Source organism: Arachis duranensis, chromosome 10 (genome assembly GCF_000817695.3).
Source record: "Arachis duranensis cultivar V14167 chromosome 10, aradu.V14167.gnm2.J7QH, whole genome shotgun sequence".
NCBI lineage: Eukaryota > Viridiplantae > Streptophyta > Magnoliopsida > Fabales > Fabaceae > Arachis > Arachis duranensis.
Window position 1 is genome coordinate 88,735,834 of NC_029781.3, and position 18,898 is coordinate 88,754,731.

Here is an 18,898-nt window from a genome sequence, read left to right on the forward strand (position 1 = left end):
AAATATCAAATGGTTTTAACTTTAAATTTTTTGTTAAATAATCTCTAATAATTTTATTATTATTATTGTTATTGAGTGAATATATATATATATATAAAAGAATTTAATGAATAAATTTATCATTATTTTTGTCTAAAAAATACAAAAAATATAGTACAATATTATTGTGTAATTAATAATAATTATTTTATTTTATTTTTGGACGGGGGACTATTATGTCTAACAGAGAAAAACGTTGGGGATTGATTTGTATATTAGTTTTTCTTGGGGACTAAAATGTCCATTTTTAAAATCTTTACGGACTGATCTGGGTAATTACACTGCCGAAAAATGAACTGGGGACTGATTTGTCTGCCGGGGTAAAACCTTGGGATTAATCTGTGTATTAATTTTCTTTGGGGACTAAAATGTCCGATTCTAAAATCCTCAGGGACTGATTTGAGTAATTACTCAAAAAATTTTATTTAACTTCAATGTAATCCCACCGTGAGGTTAAAGTTAAATAATTAACGGAATGTCCTACATGACAACAGTATAAGAACAAGTTCGATAAATTAAAGAACAAATACAAGCTCTAGATGTACAAAATAAATCGTGAATGTATCAATATATTTATTTATCATTTTTCTTACAATTTAAATGAAATATTTTCTATAGAACTAAGGAGAATGATAAATAAATGTATTGATACATCCACAGTTGATTTTGTGCCTTTGGAGCTTGTACTTGTTTTCCAGATTATATATCGACCTTGTTCTTATACTGCTGTCATGTAAAACATTTCGTTAATTATTTAACTTTGACTTTATGATAAGACTAAATTGAAGTTAATTGAAACTTTTTTTATTCAAATAAAACAATTTAAATCTTAAAGATCAAAACAAAATTACATCAAAACATAAGGGATCAATTTAATATTTTACTCTTATATTAATTCCTCGTTTTTTTGTCGAATCATTCTTTGTACTGTGAGTAACCTGACAAATCTTTTCTATACTTGAATAGAAGAGATGGTGTCACTTGAGTTTTGACATTAAACTATGAATGAAAAGATATTATTTATTTTTAATAGTCATATATTTTTTGTGGAATATAAAATATTTTGTGGTTTATTAAAGTTAAATGACCCTATTTTATTATATATTTAGATCAAAATTAAAATAATGGTATTTTATCTAGTTTAGTATAAAAAAAAATATGTATCAGATTACTCATGATATAATGGGATATTCGACGAAAAAAAATGAAATCAACGTGGTATAATTTTTCAGTCTTAAAAATATTTATGGTAAAATTAAAATTTAAAGAATTTTTTGGTATAAACGGCAAATCTTAAAGACTAAGTTGGATAATATAGTTCTGGTGCTAATCACCAATGTCATCATGATATAAAAAATAATTAGCGTTGGTTAATGGCTACCAGATATTATTTTATATAACGTCATAAAATTAAATATAGCAGTGCAGAATTGCTCTAGAATTATAATTAAGGCAAAATACATTATGATATTTATCACATGGGAGCATGCATTCAAATGCATGTGCATGTTATGTTATTCGATTGATTTTATCGCTTATATCGTCCTTCTGGATGTTCAAATAATAACACAGGACTAACTACTTAAACTTGAATTTTTCATCTATAACATATCTTTGTAGGTGTTACATCACCAAATTTGAACGATTCTATTACAAACCAATTAAATGTTTGGTCAAAATTTTAATATGCTTGCAACTATAATATTAATGAGTGGTTGGATCTGGTAAACATAATTTATGTAAACACTAAAAAAATACTAAACCATTGAAGAAGATCGATTGGAGCTTTCACGTTCGACGTGGTCAATGTAAAATTATGATTGGATAATAGATATATAATAGCATTTATTTTTCCCAGCTTCAAACCTACATTATGAAAAAGACTAAAAAAGAGCGTAACACAGCTAAAATCTCATCATAAACATGATTCCATTATAATGAGTTTTTATTGTTACATGTCGCTTCTGATTTTGAACTTTGTTAAATGATTTATTTATTTTTATTGATCAAACTTAACATAACAACATTGTTCATTATGTTTGAAAGCTACAAGACTTGAAAAGTAACAATCTCTTGGCTAAGCTTTTATTGAAATGCAATTAGATTTTTCAATTGAATGTTATTATATGGATCTCTCTACTATTAACATCAAAATTAATCACTAATATAAATATATATTAAAATATAAAATATATATTAAAAATAAATTAAATAATATTTTATATATATGTGTAATATATTAGTGATTAATTTTGATGTTAATAGTAGAGAGATTCATATAATAACATTCAATTGAAAAATCTAATTGCAATCCAATAAAAGCTTAGCCAAAAGATTGTTACTTTTCAAGTCTTGTAGCTTTCAAAAAAAAAAAATGAACAATGTTGTTATGTTAAGTTTGATTAATAAAAATAAATAAATTATTTAACAAATAAAGTTCAAAATCAGAAGTGACATGTATGATTGAAAAAGCTAATATAGGGTGATTTCATGTGAGATTGCACACCGAGAAACCAAAAAGTTAACAACAATGCTAGGAATCAACTCTATATAAGTCAAGAATCAGCTAACTGGTAAACCAGAGGCACCGGTAACTTTAATCGGATGTTGCTATTGATAGGCACACAGATATTTATTTTTCTTGTAAATTGGATGGTTTTGGATATGATTTCTATGTTTCTGTGTTATGCATTAATAAAACATAATTAATTATATAGAATCAACTAATGAATGATCAAAGCATCTGTTCTATAATTCTCTCCTATCACTAGCGTATCTTCCCTCGTGTTTTAAACGTGGTCAATAATAATTTAAAAAACAAATTAAATTATAAATCAATAAAACTAATTATAATTAATTATGTTGTTCCATTCTTGGCTGATTATTAATTGATTCCATATATTTTTTCAAAAGTTAATTAATAAATTAATTAAAAAATTAATATAAGACCATGGGGCAGTTTTTTCTGTGTGTGTTGTGCTGTGATTATGTAGGTAGGTAATGTTAAACATGAATATAGGACAATTTTTTTTAAATTATAGAGTAAAAGAATTGGATCGTCTAATTTTTTTTTTTTAAAAAATTAGAAATACAAATTGGATGGTCTAATTTGTGTTTGTGTGTTACGAGTTTGCAGATCTCGTCTCTTCCTTCGTCTTGTTCTTCTTTTTCTTTCAGTTCTTCCACCTATATCTATTTTTATCATTTCGTATGAGTATAAAAAAATTGACAGTAGAATTTATATTTATGTGAGTGAGAAAAATGGATGATAAAGTCCTATTAAAAGTATATTATTTTTTGTCAGATTTTGTTACAAATATATAAAGGAGTGAAATTTGTTTGTGAAAATCCGTTAGATGTTGTTATTCCATTTACAATCTCATTAGAAGAACTAAAAGGTGTGATTTGTGAGAAGATAGATTCTCAAATGTCAAGGAAAATATCATGTATTTTATCTAAGTATCCTATACCGGTATTTGGTGGATTCGTTCAATTTCAAACCAAATATGTAACTGATGAGCGAGCATGCAAGAGACGTTTTCAATGTATATTGAAAGTCGTGTTCAAATGTCATTCATTGAGTTGTATATTGAGTTCGAACAATCTGAAGCCGACTAAAATATTGAATGGAAAGATTACAATAGTGACAGTGAAGAAGAGTTTGAAAGCAATTACAAAGTTGTTGGTCCATATGGAGACGAAGATCAAGGTGACGACACTATGGAAACAAATATGACAGACATAGCAAATGTACTGCAAACGAACATCTGTTTGAAGAGCCATCTTTCATGCGAGCTTTGAATTTGGAGGCCATGCATGCTCTGGAGTTTCCTGAATATATGAATGCAGGTACGTAATTACCTATATTTATACGAAGGATTAGAATTTTGTTATAATTTATATTGATTGATGGACTAAATAAATACATGACATGTGAAAATATATTTAATTAGCATTTGTTTATGTGTTTAAATGGTTAAATTTAAGATAATAATCATATAGTTAGTTATTGATTTAGTTAAATATTAGTTATTATTTATTAATTAGTATTTATTTATGTGATTATGTTTACATTTGGTTAAAATTGAGATAATTTCTTGATGTAAAGTTTATTTATATTAATATTGATGTAGTGAGTATTGATTTTTTATATTAATATTAAAATAATATTAATATTGTAAATATTGCTTTGACATATGAATATTTATTTATGTTAGTATTAATTTTTTGATATGATTGATTTATAAGTTATAGATAGATTTTATTTTTAATTTGACTAATTAAATATTTGTTTATTAAATATTTATGGTATGGCTGTCATCGTGGTAGAAATTCCTATTATGGTAGATGGTGAATTTGCCGTAATAATGGAATTCAGTTCTAGGGAAGCTATTATTATGATGATGAAAGATTATACCATTCGAAGAGGTGTAGACTACCGAGTGTATGAGTCGGAGCCGTTGACATTTTATACGAAGTGTATACAGTATGGGTTAGGTTGTGATTGGCTTATTAGGGTTAGCATGATCTGTAGAAAGTAGTGTTGGATTACAAAGAGTTATAACAGTAATCACACTTGTACCAGAACAACCATTTCTCAGGATCATTCAAAGCTAGATTCAAACACAATTGCAGAAGCAATAAAGTCATTGGTAAAGGTTGATCCCTCAATAAAAATGAAATCAGTTATTGCGGAAGTGCAGTCGAAGTTTAATTACAATATCAACTATCAGAAAACATGGTTGGCTAAGAAAAAAGTAGGTGAAAAAAATATTTGGAGATTGGGAAGTATCATACGAAACTTTGCCCATATGGTTTGAGGCATGTGTCATAAGGAGCCATCAGCAATCGTCTATTTTGAAACTATGCCTGCATATCAAGGCGATGACTTGATAACTGATATCCAAATATTACATCGAATCTTCTGGAGTTATTACCCCTACATTAGAGCATTCAGACATTATAAACCAGTTGTCCAGGTGGATGAGACTCACTTGTATAGAAAGTACAAGGGTTGTTTGTTGGTTGCAGTTTTAAATGATGATAACAATAATATCGTCCCAATTGCATTTGCCATTGTAGAGGGAGAAACTTTTGATGCGTGGCACTTTTTTCTTAGTAACCTACGATAACATGTGGTGACTCAAGATGGTGTGGGACTGATCTCTGACTGACACGAATCCATCAATGCAGCTGTTGCCTGTAGTAACGGAGCTTGGTCGCCTCCTAGAGCTTTCCACATGTTTTGCATCAGGCATATAGAGTCGATTTTTTTTAGAAAGTTCAAGGCACCATACCTGCAAAAGCTTGTTGTCAATATAGGTAACGTTGAGTATGTCGAAGTTCATTATTAATAGAGTTACTTTTATACAGTGTTTCTCATTTATAGTGTTTCTCTTTGTTTTTTTTTACGCAGGATACTCAAGAACGGTTTGCGAATACGACATACGTTGTTTACGAGAATGGAGCGAGGCTCACACTAATTGATTAAACTGAATTCCCCGCGAACAGTATGCATTGGCATTCGATGGTGGTTATCGATAGGGTCACATGACCACGAACCTAGTGGAATGTATCAACTCAGTCTTGAAGGGTGCACGCAATCTCCATATCACTGCACTTGTCAAAGCAACATTCTACTTGCTTAATGAGTTGTTCACCCAAAAAAGAGCCAAGGAGGAGGCTCGAATTAATGCTGGACATGTTTTTCTGAGCTTGTGACATCAAAATTATATGCAAATCAACTTGCATCAGGAAACATCTAGGTTAATTGCTTCGACAGGAAGAATGAGGTCTTTGAAATGCGTGAGATGCCAAGTGGGTTGGAGTATGCCATCGACCTCCGTCGACAACGATGTGACTGTGGCAAGTTCCAGGTGGACCAAATTTTATGTCGACATGTGTTTGCATGTTGTGCGAATCAATGGCTAGATTGGCAATTGTATGTCCATGATGTTTATAAGATGGACCAAGTTCGAAGGGTTTACGGAGCTAGGTTAGGCCATTGGGGAATCCTACTACATGGCCTGCCTACAACGGGTCTCGATTCGTACCAAATCCATTCCTGAGATGAGTTACCAAAGGTCACCCAAGGATGACGCGTTTCTTGAACGAGATGGACATAAATATGTTACGTGGTCCTAGGCGATGTAGACAATGTGGGGCCAAGGGCCACAGCCGTAGTAAATGCCGTCAATCAGGTGGTGCAAGTGTCAGTAATAACGATTTGTAGAGTTATATATTTTACATTTTATGCAAGTACTTCATGACATTTGTAACTTTCGTTTTATCAAATTACTCTATGACATTTGTGACTTCATGTTTTATCCAAGCCCTCTACGATATTTGAAACTCAATAATTTTTTCAACGACTCTATGACATGTATAGTAATGATACATAGAAAAGTTAAATGAATACATGGAAAAGTTAAATGATACATAGAAAAGTTAAATACATAACAACTACTTTCTCATCGCCCACTTTACATCTTTCACAAAACTCTTGCACTTTTTGGCGGCCCTTTTGAACACGAACAGGGTGAATCAATTAGTGCTACGACGTGACGGATCAACTCTAAGATTTTATCCTTTGCCTGTCTCATATGGAGTTCATGCCTCACCCGTATATAATTTAATCAAACAGACCATCCAAATATGAATATAATAATAGTAATCAACAGAACCTCCAAATATGAATCTAACATAAGCAATCAACAGAAACTCCAAATATGAATCTAACATAAGTAATCAACAGCACCTCCAAACATGAATCTAATAATAGCAATCAACAACACCTCCAAATATGAATCTAACATAAACAATCTACAACACCTTCAAATATGAATCTAATATAAGGAATCAAACAACAAAAAAGTAAACCTGTACCCGGACCTGCATCATCACTATGATCAGAGTCATCATTCTGGGATTCTTGATCATCATTCATATCCTCATCTTCAAATTCCTCGTCATCTGGTTCATCTACTAGATAGTCATCAGTCTCTTGCTCAATTGCCTTAGTATTTTCTTCAATTAGATCCATTGAAACACGTCGTGGATTTTGGTTGTTAATAATTTCTCGACCACCAATACTCCTACTAGAGTCTCTAGATACTAACCCTCTAGAAGTACCCAAGGAAGTGTGGCATGGATGCCTCGTGTTCAAGGAATACTTATCCATCATCATATCAGGCTGATGGCTAAATTGTGATTGGCTTGGATCTGCAGTCATGAACCCAAGTAACTGACTAAATTAAGCTATGTCTCCTGTGTCAAACTGTGGAGTACTCCAATACTGCTGATGTAATGGGTATGATGGGGTAAACTATGTTTGAGGTACATATGGAATCGAGAGCTGTGGTTGTTCTTGTAGAGGTGGAGGTTGGGATGGTGGTGACTATGGCTCATCATTTTCTTGCTCTTGGTTGTCATCATCCCTAACTAGATTACCCTCATCATTCTCTTCTATCACAAGATCCGACAAGTTCAACTGGTTGCCATACTTTATACGGTACCAATACATGTAAATTTCTAAAGGATGCTGTGAAGGCACGAGAAGCTCAGTAAAAACATGATTATAATTGTTTGTCCACTGCATCGCCCAAAATAAATAAGTCGTGGCTGTGGACCAGTCAAGATTCTTAGGACCAGTCAGGACTTTCCTGTGTGCCTTGTCTAGACTTCGTTCTTGATAAGGAACTCCTGTAACACCCCCTTTACCCTAAGCCTTACATCTAGCCGTAAAACAAAGGATAACAAAGTGTCACGACAATTCTAAAGCTTATAATATAATATATACCCAAGAATTCATATTACTAGAAGCCCGATGAAGAAATAAAGCTCAAAGTCACATGAAATGGAGTTAAAAAATGCGAAGCGTTCACACACGATGACTAAATGCGTAGGCATGGGCAGAACAAGACATAATATGTATTAAACCTTGCAAATAGCTCCAGCATATACAAGTTAATAATTAAATTAAAGAAGATATATATAAGTAGGATATGCCAAAAAGAAGACTAGCCACAACCTGCGGTGTTTAGGCCGGCTAGTCAAACTGACTACAACAGAGTTTTGAAGTCAAAAACATCTTATACAACTTATCTCTCAAAATCAAGCCTCTAAAGCCATAAAGTCTAAAATAAAAAAGTGAGAGAAAGTACCACAACAAATTAATCAAAATACCAAAAGAAAGCATGACATCGTGTTATGGGGGTGCCCGCGTACGCATGCCATCCCAAATTTGCAAAATTCTGTAAGGTTGCAGAAATCAATTTTAAACACCAAAATTTAAACGTTCATAACTTCCTCTACAAAATTATATTTTTTCCAAACTTTATATCAATTTAAAGATCATTAAATGAACTTTTATTTAAGATAACTTTCAACCAATTTTGAAAACAGAATCTCTAGTTATGATCCATCAAAGTTTACTAAAAACTGGTTTTTACCAAATTCAACAAAATTCTCTAGTTTCCAAAATTTCAAATCCAAACCAAAACAAATACACCTAAAACCAACACAAAGTCTCATACCAACATTTTTTAATCATCTCCCATCATTCACTATTAAAACCATTTAATCCTCACTAACTTACTTAGATTTTTATCAACCTCCTCGCTTCCTCAACTCAATCAAAATCAAAGCTCACCATCACAACCAATTGTTAACAACACCAACCACAATATTCCATACTCATTATCATCATTAATATTCATAATTAAACATAAACAATCACCATCCTAGTCCATCAAAATCATCACAAACATCAATAATCATCAAATATCATCAACACCAATAATTCTCAACAATCACCATCACCCACAAAAATCAATAACTACCAACAATTAACATCAATCTATCATCATATCAGGATCTACCACAATCATACTTCAACATATACATTTTTCTCAATCTCTATCATCATGCATATACCACAAACATAATTCAAACAATCACATATCCAATTCAATCATATCCTATGGTTCATTAGCCTAAGTTTCCAGAAATATTACATATACATAAAGGAAACTAAAACCATACCTTGACCAATTCTCACGCAACTCAAAACACCAAACTCAAATTCAAAGCTCCAAAACCATCAAGCTCACTCCAACAAACACCATACCTCAATCTAACATCATATAATATACAAAAATATCACTAAGGCTAACCCAAAACATCAAACCACAAGATTTTGAAGAGACTTACTTTACCCAATGAAATTAGGGGCAAAACCCAGTAATATTCTAACGCTAGATTACACCTAAACAAACAAAATCACAAAATCACAAAATCTACTCAAGAACTAGAACAAAAAATGTGAAAATGATAGGGCAAGAAACTAGAGCACGATTTTAGAGTTCTTACCTATAAAGCTTAGTTAGAAATGACGGGCTCAATGAGAGCTTCGCGTGGCTACAAATGACTCGTCAATCGGAGCTCCGTAGCTTAAATTATGGCCAAAAGAAGAAGAAGGTGAATAGTGCAAACCCTCACCTCCACTCTTCTCACTTCAGCAATGCCTCTTTCTTATTTTAGGGCTAGAAATAAGTTGAAATGCTCATTAGTTGTGTTTATATAAGTTGGACTTGTGCTCAACTTGGGCCCGGTCCAACCCATTAGCATTTTTAATCCGTTTGACCCATTTTAGGCCAAAATTTTAAGATTAGTGCCTGATTTTTTATTCTAAATTATTTTTGTCCTTTCAAAATAATAAATTTAATTTTTAAAATCTTATTTTTCTCAATATGCGGTACTAGACAGACTAAAGCCGGTACTGCCGGTACGTATTTTTACAAAAAAATTTCATAAAAGATACATTTTTTCATTCAAAAAAATTTACTAAATTCAAATTTTGCCTTTTTATTTTCAAAATATGATTTCTATATTTTCGAACCTATTTCAAGCAATTAAATTACTATTTTATTAAAGCGGCTTTACGTGAAAACTTTGGTTCTTACAACTCCCTGAATGAAACTAAACTATCGCCTAAACTTATCAGTTACATTCCACTCAATGAATTCAAATAATACTAATGGCACCGTAGCGCTCTAAACAACTGAATGCATGTAGATGTCTACAGGAATTATATTTGGCTTAATGCGATCAACACCATAGTCCTCCCACACAAACTGCACATAATAAAAGAAACAGATGATTACATGCTAAATAATAATAAGAATAAACCTGAAACCAATACTTCTTTAATGAAAACATATCTGGCCTTCCTGAAGATCATCCAATGACTTTCTAAAGTGAGCAAGACTAAGATACCTATAGCGTCGGTTTGCACACTCCCTGTTACGCCACCTAATATGATTTATTTCATTAATATAATTGGATTCTAAATATGAAGATACGATGTTAGTCGATAATGTTACCTATTTGCAAGCGGAAAATTGTGGGGTTCTCTAGGAGTCGGCATAAGAAATGATTGACGGATCCAAGCCCAAGCTAACAGAAGTGTTAGTGGACCATTGATTTTCTTGCAGTCAAAACGAGATACCCTACATAACAACCTGTAAAGGTGTGCTAGGCATACTGATCTCTAATTATATTTCAACTCATTTTTTTAATAAATCTAAAAGAACAGAAAATAAATTGGTGAATTATTTTGTTCTTTTTCTTTTATTCTGTATTTGAATTAACTTATGCTCACTTCAATTTAAGGGTGAATTCAACTTTGAAGGTGAATAGAAAAGGAGAGGGTTAGGAGTAAGAGATTGGGGTGAGGTAGGTACAAGGACGGAAAGGACAGAGTGGATGAAATAGGAGAGAGATTGGGAAAAGAATTGAACTATGATGAATAGATATTGACATGGATATGAGACACGATACGATACGAGATATTTGGACAGATAAATTTAAAATTTATATAAGACATGGGACACAGCATATATGTAAAATATAAAGTTTTTTTAGATAAATTATAATGATATTTTGATATTTTATTGATATTAAAATATAAATTAATTTTTTAATTATTTTTTAATATTATTTTTTGATTATTTAAATTATTTAAAATATTTTTTTGTAATAATTAATAATATATACTATTTTTAAATTTATTTCAAGAATACATGTTAAGAATAAGACTAGATATGCTAATATGTGATGGTATTTAGGTGTGTTTAAACATGTCTGGAGAATAATTTTTTATTTTTTTTATTAAGAAACGATTGGATACAGAAGACACGTGTTTCAGACGAGTGTCGATGAGTATCGTATCCAAAATGTGTCTAACATGTAAACACGACAAATAAAAAAAGTGTCCGTGCTTCATAGAAATTAAGAGATTGAAAATAGTGATGAGAAGTATTTGAGATTAGAGATAAAATAGAGTTAGAGTATGAAATTAGTTAAAATAGGTTAGAAGAATAATTAAAAAGTTTTTTTTATAATTTTTAAGTATTTGAGTAATTTTGTTTACTGAAATTTATCTTTTTATGGTTGTAAATTAGATTTAATTTTTCTATAATTAGTTTTGTCAATTTTATAATTTTTAATGGTCAATTTTAGTATTTTAGTCCATTTATAATCATAAAATTTAAAATATTAATTTTGCTTATAAATTATTTTTTAATTTAATTGATCAATTTTCAGTATTTTTATCTATAATTATTATTTTAACTTTTTACAGAAAAAAAAAAGAATTTTTTCCAAACATTCTCTAAATGAGGCGTAGGAAAAGCTGTAAGTCAAAAGAAACCATAGCTAACTGCTATTAGTTATTAGTAATTGACATTTTGCTTATAAAAAAAGAAGGGGAAAAATAAAATGTCCTTCATCAGACCGTTGTTTTATATTTTATTTATTTATTAAAAAAGTAATGTATTTAAAATTTAAATAAGAATGTATTTAGATACATCAATTTGTTAATAAGTTCAAAAAATAGAAGAGATAGTTAATTTAAGATAAAGAAGTATTTATCATTAAATATGGAGATTAACTTTCTTATTAATAAGATAAGATGATCACCTAAAATTTTGAAACTTCTTAGGTTGAGCACTCGGTTATTTTATTCCTCTTCTTTTCTGTCCTTTCCCTTTTGTATTTTTTTTTCCTTCCTTTACTCCTTTTGCTATTATTTTCATTGTGGGTTGTAGTTTCAACATCACAGAAGACAAATCTGGTAACCATAACCGACAATTTTATTATTGACTTTGATGAAGAATTATTACTATTATAAAATAAGTCACTGCGAATAATTCTTATTTATAATGATTATAAAATATAATATACAAGCAAATAAAATATTCCCAAAAAAAATTAAATAAATAAAATATCCTCTCAGGAATACAGGACTAGTTATTGTCATATGCCCAAATGGCATATGTACCCAGTCCAAGTATTTTAGATGCATACGTCTAACATTTATGTTAAAGGAAAATGACTTGGAAATAAAATATTCAAGTCCTTGAATCATGAACAATTGAACACAGATACGTGATGTTACATCTTTTTTTAACTCACTCTGTGTCCTATTAAAAATAATTATAACAAATTGAGCATTATCGACAATTAAGATTGTTAAGTCGAAATTAAACATGACACATTTATATATGGATAAGAAGGCTGTGCCGATTGTGATGGCTAAAGATAGGTGCAACACAAACAGCCAAAGTCTTGTTTAAGCAACAAGCAATGAACAATAGTACAGATAAACACTATTAATAGTAAAATATAAATGTAAATTATTAAATAAAACAGGGTAAAGTATATTTTTTGTCCTTGAAATTTAACAACAGTTTCAAAAATATCCCTAAATTTTATTTTGTTTCAATTTTATCTTAAAAGTTTTCGACTTGCATCAAATATACTCTCAACAGCTAAATTTTCAAAAAAATTAAGATCAATCTAACAATAATGCATGAAAATTATGCTTAATTTACTTGTGTTGAGAGTTGTTCTTATGAAATTGTTGTTGAATTGGTTTTAAATTTTTTGAAAAATTAGCCTTCAGAGATATATTTGATGCAAATTGAAAACTTTTGGGACAAAATTAAAACAAAATAAAATTTAGAGATATTTTTAAAACTTCTATTAAACTTCAAGAACAAAAAATATATTTTATCCAATAAAATAAAAATTATGTGTTCCCAAACTTGGAACTAATTATAGACTACTGAAAATCTTTTATCTGAATTAATTTTAAAATAGATTGATTCAGCCTTCTTATTTTACTTTCTCACCTTATTAATCAATGAATATAAATTTTTGAAAATCTATTTGCTTAAAAAAAGAGAGTCTCTAGTTAGAGGCTTATACTAGTGGCATATGTTGTGCCTCATTAAAAAGGTGCAGGAAATGAGTGCGTGGCGGAGGAAACAAGAATAACAACTCCGGCAGACACTGAGAGGGGTAGAAGTAGGTTTTTTCGTAAGGATCCTAGGGTTTGGAATAGAGAAGAGTACTATCGATTGGAAAACGAATCCTTCACTATATTCGTTGATCAGCTTCCAGAAGATATTTCCAAGAAGGAGTTGTATCATCTGTTCAATTGGACTGGGCGGATAAATGATATCTACCTGTCACGAAAACAAAAACACGGAACGCTGTACATTTTTGTGTTCATCCGATATACAACAAAGGGAGGAGCTACGAAGGCTATTGCGGAAATGAATGGGATGAGGTTACGAGGTAAGATTGTCACAGTAGGAGAAGCTAGATATCGACGCACAAAGGAAGTAAAAATTACGAAGGGACGTCAAGAGGAAAACGACACTCAGAATTCATTCAAGGCTCAACCCTTACACGAAGAGCGACAAAAGGATGAGAGGAGTAATGGGAAGGAGTTGAAGAAGAAGGAAACACCAAGGGAACCACACGGCAATAGGTGGACGAAGAAGTTGGAAGTGCCGGTGGCAAAAGAGAATCTGGTCTGGTTGCAAAGGAGTTTAGTAGGCGGAACGACAAAGCCAATAGACTATAACTCTTTGAAGGCCATGATCAGAAAGAATATACCCCAGGTGGTGGAAATCAGAGAACTAGGAGCATACAAAGCACTCCTGACGTTTGACAGTATACTCAGTGCTGAAGAGGCCTACACGTTTGAACTGAACAACCTCCTCAAGTTTTTTCATAATGTATGGAAATGGGATGAGGAGGAGCGGAGCGAAACTCGAAGGGTATGGCTAGAGTGCTTTGGCATTCCTTTGCATACATGGTCATCAGATACATTCAAGTTGATAGGAAGCCAATGGGGAGAGGTTGTTGGATGTGACAAAGCCACGAAATCATGCATCTCCTTCAGCGTGGCGCGGATCCAAATTGACACTTGTTGTATGGACAGGATTAACGAGTGGATCCACATCACAATTAGGACTAGTGGGTTCGATGTCCTTGTTAAAGAGGTTGGTCACGAGAGGTTTGGAAGGGAGTTTCAGATTAAGGAAACAAGTAAACCTTATTTTTCAAAAATATGCGAGTTCTCCGGTGCGCGCAGTGGTTTGGGAAATGGTGATCCGGCGGCTGAATTGGTGATGATGACTCCTAGGGAGGAAGATGGTGGAAAGGACATTTTGGTAATTCAAGAAGACATATTGAATGAATGGAGTAATGGCAAATCAATTCATTTTCAAATTCCAAGAGGAACGAAAGGCACTGTTTCAAAAGGAATCACTAAATTAAAGGAATATGCTGATTTGGTTAGTGATTCGGGTTCAGAACAAATGGTTAGTTGGGGATATGATAATGGGCTGAAGGAAGGATGTTGCTGTTCAAAAAAAGGAGTCCAAGTATGGGGTGATGGTTGGGCCAAAAACAAGAAGAGATACAACACTTTGGAGGATTTGAATGCGGGCTGCCCCACCGTAGGCCCAAAACAACTTGAACATGTCACATGTAGCCCAGCTAAGATTCATACGCGGACTGCTGGGGCGCGGGCATCAACTCAGATGGGCCGGACAGGATTCCATCCGGGTCGAGGTTGTCCAGCAGCAAAGGAGAGTGCCGTGGCCATTGCCCTGACGGATATGGAGAATCTGAACATTGGCCAGTCCGGAGAGACAGCACCACGACGAGGCCGAGGCCAAATGGAAGATAACCATGACACCAACGGGAGAGTTTAGGCCGACGTCGTGCTCGGGACAGGTTACGACGCGGGCATCCATGGACCAATTAGAAGCCTGTCAACATGCCCTGGGGCTCCATGGCAGGAGATGAAGGGAGGTGATCTGTCCGGCGCAGGCGGGACTGGCCGAAATGCCAAGGAGCCTAGCTCGAATTCCGAGGGAACCGATGCAGTGAATGAAGGGAGAAACCTGGCTCTTGCAACAGTGGTTGAGGGCAGTAGTGAATCTGGAATCGTGGAATCAAATGAAGGGCATAAAATATCCAAAATTGAAGAACAGTTGATTGAAAATAGGAAGGCGTGGGATTTAGCTGTTGAATCCAGTGCAGTGCAGTACGATGAAGAAGACGACTTAATGAGGATATTACAAGAGCAAAATGAAGTGATAGCTGAGAAGAGGAGGCTAGCAAAACTGAAAGAGAAGGTGCGAAGAAGCAGACCGAAAAAGCTCAAACAGGTGTGCAAGAATGTTTTAAAATGATTTTTAGTTCTTGGAATGTGAGGGGGTTAAGGGGGGTTGGAAAGTTGAGTATGATAAAAGAGCTAGAAAAGAACCAAAAATTGAATATGTTAGGCTTGATTGAAACAAAATTGCAAGTTGTGAATAAATTCGATGTCATACGTATTTGGGGAAGTGATGCAGTGGGCTGGGAGTTTGTAGGATCGGAAGGCACATCTGGGGGTCTGTTGTTAATGTGGGATGAGTTGCTGTTTAGAATGAATAACTGTTACAAAGGGGATAGGTGGCTATGTGTTGAGGGAATTTTATTGAAAAATGAGTTCCACTGTGCTTTCTGTTTGGTTTATGGTCCTCATACGAGAGTTGAAAAACTTGCTGTTTGGGAAGAACTGAGCTATATAGCTGGGTTATGTCAAGTCCTGATATGCTACATAGGTGACTTCAATGAGGTGATACAGGTTGATGAAAGGAAAAATCAGGACAGGTTAACAATGTCTTCAGAGGAATTTAAGGGTTGGATCCAAGATATGCAGTTAGTGGACTTACCACTGAATGATCGTAAGTTTTACATGGTATAGAGGTGGATCTTGTAGTCGTATTGACAGAGTCCTTCTGAGTGTAGAATGGTTTGAGGAGTTCCCGGAGATTCGCTTAAAAGGTGGTCCGAGAGGCTTGTCAGATCATTGCCCAATAATAGTTGAAGATACTAAGTATAGAGGTGGCCTTTACGTCCGTTTCGAACATTAGACTCATGGTTTACACATGAAGGATTCCTAAGAATGGTCAGGGAGGAATGGAGAAATATTGGAGAGGGGCAGTTCACAGATAAGTTGAAGGCTCTTACGGTGCCTTTGGGAAAATGGCATAAAGAGAAATTTGGTGACTTGGAAAAGAAAATTCAGCGTTTTGAGGAGGAGATAAAGAAGGTGGATGATATGGTTGGAAGTGGAGTCTATGATGGTACAGTGGAGGCTAGAAGGAAGGCTCTAGAAGCTGTTGTAAGCAGTGGTATGTGAGGAAAGAGGTTCACTGGAAACAGATGTCGCGATCTAGGCATGCGAAGGACATGGATAAGAACACACAGTACTTTCATAATTTGGTGTCGGCAAGAAGAAGGAACAATAGGATTGATGCTTTGGTGATTAATGGAAGGTTGGCAAAAAATCAAGCTAGGATCAAGATTGCCATAAGAGACTTCTACAGAGAGTTGTATCACCAGGAGAGATCCCCAGTAATAGGGTTTAGGGACAGGCTGGTTAATCGGATTAGCGAAGAAGAATCCAGTGCATTGGAGAGCATACCATCATTGGTGGAGATTAGGGAGGCTGTTTGGGACTGTGAATCCTCTAAGGCTCCAGGTAGTGATGGGTATAATATGAACTTCATCAAGAAGTGATGGGATGAGATCGGCACAGAGTTCTCGACAGCTGTTCTGGATTTCTTTTGGTCATCTAGGTTGCTGCCTGATTCCAATGTTACTTGGGTGGCTCTTGCTCCAAAGTACACTGGAGCCAAGGAGATAAAAGACCTCCGACCGATCAGCATGGTCGGCTGCATCTACAAAGTCATTTCAGAGGTGATGATCAGAAGGATGAGATCAGTGATGACAGGCTTAGTAGGGGAGACTCAAAGTGCATTTGTGAAAGGTCGAAAAATTCACGACAGGGCTCTGATTGCGTGCGAAACAGTGCAATGGCTGAAAACGAGGAAGAAGAAGGCGAAAATTATGAAATTAGACTTCCAGAAGGCTTATGATAGGGTGAAGTGGAACTTTGTGGATATCGTGCTATAGAAGATGGGATTTGGTCGGAGATGGAGAGAGTGGGTTAGGGAGTGTATCGGTACAGCGTCCATGGCAATTCTGATAAATGGTTCCCCTTCCAAACCGTTCAAGATGGAGAGAGGCTTGAGACAAGGTGACCCTTTGTCCCCATTCTTGTTTGTTCTGGTAATGGAGGTCTTACACAAAATGATAGGGGAGGCAGTGAGAAATAGACGAATTTCGCCGCTGCTGGTGGGTAAGGAAAACATAGAGTTGTCACATCTCCAATTCGCAGATGACACTATTTTATTTTGCCCACAGGAGGAGAGACCATTAGAAACTATGCCAGACTGTTAAGGTGCTTTGAGATTATGTCGGGGTTATCGATTAATTTTGATAAATCCAGTTTAATTCCAATCAATTGTGAACAGCATTGGACTAACAACATGTGTAGCTTATTGGGATGTAAAGAAGCGAAGCTCCCAGTCCGATATCTTGGCATTCCTCTAGGAGCAAACCCGAGGCTGGTAAAGACATGGAAGCCGATAATAGACAAGGTTGAGGAAAAGCTGAGTTTGTGGAAGGCTAAGGTGCTAAATAAAGCGGGTAAGCTAGTCCTTATTAAGTCTGTGTTGAATAGCTTGCCAGTGTACTATCTGAGCCTGTATAAGATGCCGAAGGCCGTGGCAGAAAAGTTGATATCATTGCAGAGAAGATTCTTATGGAGTAAGGAGGAAGATAGAAATGGGATAGCTCTAGTCAAGTGGGAGGTGGTTTAGGCTCCTAAAAAGGAGGGTGGCTTGGGGGTAGGAGATGCAGTGATTAGAAATTCTGCCTTACTATTTAAGTGGTGGTGACGATTTTCAAAAAAGGAGTGTCCTTTATGGAAGAAGGTTGTATGCTCCTGCTATGACTTGAAGCCCGATATGATGTTATCAACTCAGACACTGCCTACTAGAGGGGGACCATGGAAGGACATATGCCAGTTGCAGCTCAAGGATAGTAATGTAAGGAACAAGATGATTACTGGATTGTCTATGGAGGTGGGTGATGGCAGGAGGACTCTATTCTGGGAAGATGTCTGGTTACAAGGCGGTTCACTCAAGTTGAGGTTTCCGAGACTTTTCTCTATTTCAAACCAGCAAGGATCTGCCATAGGGGATTGCGGGTTTTGGGATGGGTTAGAGTGGGTATGGAATTTCCAGTGGAGGCGAGGCCTACATCAATGGGAGTTGGAATTATTGAATAGGTTACATGAGGCTTTAAGGCCTATTAAACTAGCAAGTGATAAGCAAGACAGGCTCGTGTGGAAGTATGGCAAGAAAGGAAATTTTTTAACTAACTCTTTTGTGCAGGTGGTGCAATCAGAGACTCTCCCAGAGGATATCACAAGCTTCAGATTCACCAGAACCATTTGGAAAGGTTTGGCGCCACCATGAGTGGAGTTATTTATTTGGTTTGTTCTGATAGGAAGAGTAAATACTAAAGAAAGACTACATAGATTTGGAATACTTAGGCATGGGGACAATATATGTGTGTTTTGCAAAAGGGATGTTGAACATAT

General features: G+C 34.4%; 1 protein-coding gene across 1 annotated transcript; it reads left to right on the top strand.

Annotated features, from left to right (window-relative positions):
- Window positions 1–17,424: 17,424 nt before the first annotated feature.
- LOC107470706 (uncharacterized) lies at window positions 17,425–18,113 on the top strand. The gene is made up of 2 exons (XM_016090116.1): window positions 17,425–17,586; window positions 17,766–18,113. Exons 1-2 carry the CDS (start codon window positions 17,425–17,427, stop codon window positions 18,111–18,113), a joined length of 510 nt encoding a protein of 169 aa, XP_015945602.1.
- The last annotated feature ends 785 nt before the right edge of the window (window positions 18,114–18,898 follow it).

Excerpts from the sequence above, each read along its gene's own strand:
- LOC107470706 (XM_016090116.1), top strand. The coding sequence starts at position 17,425 with ATGGCAATTCTGATAAATGGTTCCCCTTCCAAACCGTTCAAGATGGAG. Across the intron at positions 17,587-17,765 it reads GACGAATTTCGCCGCTGCTG|CATTGGACTAACAACATGTG; the intron begins GTGGGTAAGGAA and ends AATTGTGAACAG.